Source organism: Rhizomucor pusillus (assembly GCF_041956525.1).
Source record: "Rhizomucor pusillus strain CBS 183.67 unplaced genomic scaffold VTP01scaffold_36, whole genome shotgun sequence".
NCBI lineage: Eukaryota > Fungi > Mucoromycota > Mucoromycetes > Mucorales > Lichtheimiaceae > Rhizomucor > Rhizomucor pusillus.
In genome coordinates this window covers 1-2920 of record NW_027192177.1, presented here as the reverse complement: position 1 = coordinate 2920, position 2920 = coordinate 1, and the positions used below count along the sequence as shown (strand labels likewise).

General features: G+C 51.7%; 2 protein-coding genes and 1 non-coding gene across 3 annotated transcripts; 2 read left to right on the top strand and 1 right to left on the bottom strand.

Annotated features, from left to right (window-relative positions):
* Positions 1-743: 743 nt before the first annotated feature.
* On the bottom strand, positions 744-815 carry VTP01DRAFT_t102. The gene has a single exon. It is a non-coding gene; the product is annotated as a tRNA-Asp (tRNA).
* A 206-nt stretch (positions 816-1021) lies between these two features.
* On the top strand, positions 1022-2065 carry VTP01DRAFT_7263 (uncharacterized protein; the record flags this gene model as incomplete). Its single annotated transcript, XM_069386256.1, has 1 exon — positions 1022-2065. The coding sequence occupies one exon, from the start codon at positions 1022-1024 to the stop codon at positions 2063-2065; it is 1044 nt and encodes a 347-aa protein (XP_069234438.1).
* Positions 2066-2130: 65 nt separating this feature from the next.
* Positions 2131-2920, top strand: VTP01DRAFT_7262 (uncharacterized protein; the record flags this gene model as incomplete). The annotated part of the gene is made up of 2 exons (XM_069386255.1): positions 2131-2339; positions 2578-2920. Coding segments are annotated over 2 exons (552 nt in total), but the record flags the coding sequence as incomplete, so codon positions are not given.

Below are 2920 nucleotides of genomic sequence, written 5' to 3'. Positions count from 1 at the left end.
ATGTTTCTGGATAACAGATAATTATATATAAATCTTTATTTCAAGCGATTAGCCCATGTTCTCAAAAACCCGCATAGCCTTGCGGAGCGGGGACTTTAAGGAGAGGATCATCGTGCATGTGGTTCTAGATGACCTCCGTAACGCTGTTGTTTTGCGCTACGAGCTAATCACACGGGAAAGGACACGAAGACTTGAGAGACGTAGGATGATGGCTTTTTTTCCTTTTGCCCAAGCAAGTATTTATACCTTTTTTACATGTAAAAAAAATGAAATAATACATTGGTAATGGAGCACATCCACAAACCTTTGTTCTTATCCGACTAGATGGCTACTGGATTTCCCACCAGCACCAGCACTACCACACGATTTGACCATCCCTATAAGAGCAGAAAACCAAAATATGTTTTTCTTCTGCTATAAAATCAGGGAACACAAATATATCCAAAATTTATACTACTGTCCAAATCAGACAAGAAAAAACAAATAATACCAGTAAGTTTTGAAAAACTGGAGAAGTTCCATCGACAATGGCGATGGCCAGGTAGGCGTGAACAACCTAGACATATCCGTGCGTGCTCCTATGCTAGCATAACCAATAAAAAAAGAAATGTGCCTGAGTATGTAATTGTGCTTGCTAATGACAGAGGACGAATCAGAGTGCTGTGCCTGGAAATTAAACTTGCATTGATAATTAGTCAATGGCAAAAGTTTTACCACACACTATAACTTTACGTCCAAAGTGTCTCTCAGACCGGGAATTGAACCCGGGTCTCCCGCGTGACAGGCGGGGATACTAACCACTATACTATCTGAGAACGCTTCTTGCTTTAGTAGGAGAATTGTTTTTTCTGACCCAGAGGCTTGAAATTCGACTGGAAAAAACCGTGGAAACGTATAAGCAACCTACCCTAAAAATACATATAACAATCGGCCACAACCGGACACACCACTCTTGTTCGAATCACTGCGGAATTCGCCAAAACGAACAACCAGTTCCATTGCCATTAGCAACCTACTGACAATGGACCAGCCACTGGGATTCGATCCCCACACCCCCCTCACCAACTTCGACTTTGGAGTCATTAGCACTCCAACCGCCACCACCGCCACCGTCACCGAAACTCACATGGAGTTGATAGGCTCACTCCAACGACTTGTTGAGGACCTCCGGGCCCAGTTGGCGCGCGCGGAAAAGCCCAACGAAGAGCAGGCCAAAATTTTGCTTGCTCTCCAAACTCAGCTCCTACGCCCTAAGGGTGTAGCAGACCAGGCCTCTGCTTCAGAGGCACCTACCCTCGGGTCGGCTGCCTCGAAGCACGCCCCTAAGCTGAAGGCTGCTGCTCCTGCCGTCACTGGCACCGCCACCATCAAGAGGAAGGTCGTCAAGACCACCCCTCCCACCCCGCTCTTCAAACCCACCGCCGCCACCACCCCGTGGGCGACAGTAGCCGCCAAGAAGTTGCCCGCCAAAGGTAACAAGAAGACTTGCCCCCTCTGCTGTTCGGGCTACGAGTTCGTATACCTCCCGTGCCGCCACCACCTCAAGTTCCAGGACGTGAGGAAAATGCTGTCGACCCTCAAGGTCCAGCAATCCCGCGTCTTGGACATGCAGTTCCCTGCAAAGGGTACAGCCGCTCTCCTTGTCCACTCTGCCTTCAAGGCAGAGTTGGTTGCCAAGCTCGCCGCCGAAGACATTCAAGAACGCGGCGCTTTCGACGCCCTTTCGCCTGCGCTGTTGGCAGACTTAGGGTCTGCCAACGAAACCACCACCTCCCGCACCACCATCGTCCGCCGCCTCTTCCCCGAGAGGATCAGGCTCACCTCCCTTCGCCTCCCTCGCCACATCGGCGGAAGTGTCGCAAGACACTTTGGCACCGCCACCACCTCAGCACTTTGCCTTGGCGAAGAATGGTGGCAAGAGTTCGTCGCCGCCTCCCGCCCGGCCAAGAAGACCGCGCCCACCAACAACGACACCGCTGCCCCTCCCACCACCGTCACCTCCATGTTTACCGACGTAGACATGGTTGAATCCGATACCAACACCACCACCAACCAACAATCATGAGTTGTGAGCGACTCACACTTGCCACGCTCAACGTCCGTAACATCAGTCATAATCTGGTAGGAATCATGGACGCTTGTCAGGATGCAAGTGTTGACATTATTTTTCTCTGCGAAACCTATCACAAACGCGGCCACCTCCCATGCGCCTGGACCCAATACCACAACTATGCGGCTCGAGGAGACGGAGACAGCCATTTTGTAAAATTTGGCCTATCCTTCCTCGTCCGTCCCCAGCTCCCCTACGAAGTTCATCAAGTTCTACGATTCACGGCGAGGTACTGACTCTCAAGGTTGGCGCATATACTTTGCACGGTGTATATCTCCTACCCTCTCTTCCTGCCGAGGAGGTCGAGGCCAGATATGGTCTCATGTCAGTGGACCCCTTTACTACTGTACTGGGCGACTTGAATACGCGAATGGGCAGTCTGACGGGTGATTCCTAGGAGACGGCCCGTCGTACACCTGCACTAAAGCAATGGATGAGCACCCCTGATCTAACCTTGTGGAATGCAGAGTTGGCCCGAGGACGGCCGACCTATCTGGCATGCGGCGTCCAGGCTATCACGCCAGACCCGTATTGAGCGAGAGCATCATAGATTTCTTTCTATCGATGCCGGACAACCTGTTTGATCCGCGGATGAAAATCCATACAGGCCTCGGTCTGTCGCACCACCACTTGTGTGAGCTGTCATTCGTGCCCGTGAACATGTCACGGCTCCCAGCCGCCACAGCCCAGCGTCTTACCTGGAATCTTCAACGGCTCAAAAAGCCTGCGATACTGGACAGGTACCAGACCCGATCTGAAGAGCTCCCCGGTGCTCTTCTGGGAGACATCCGGACCTGCTTGAACGCTAAA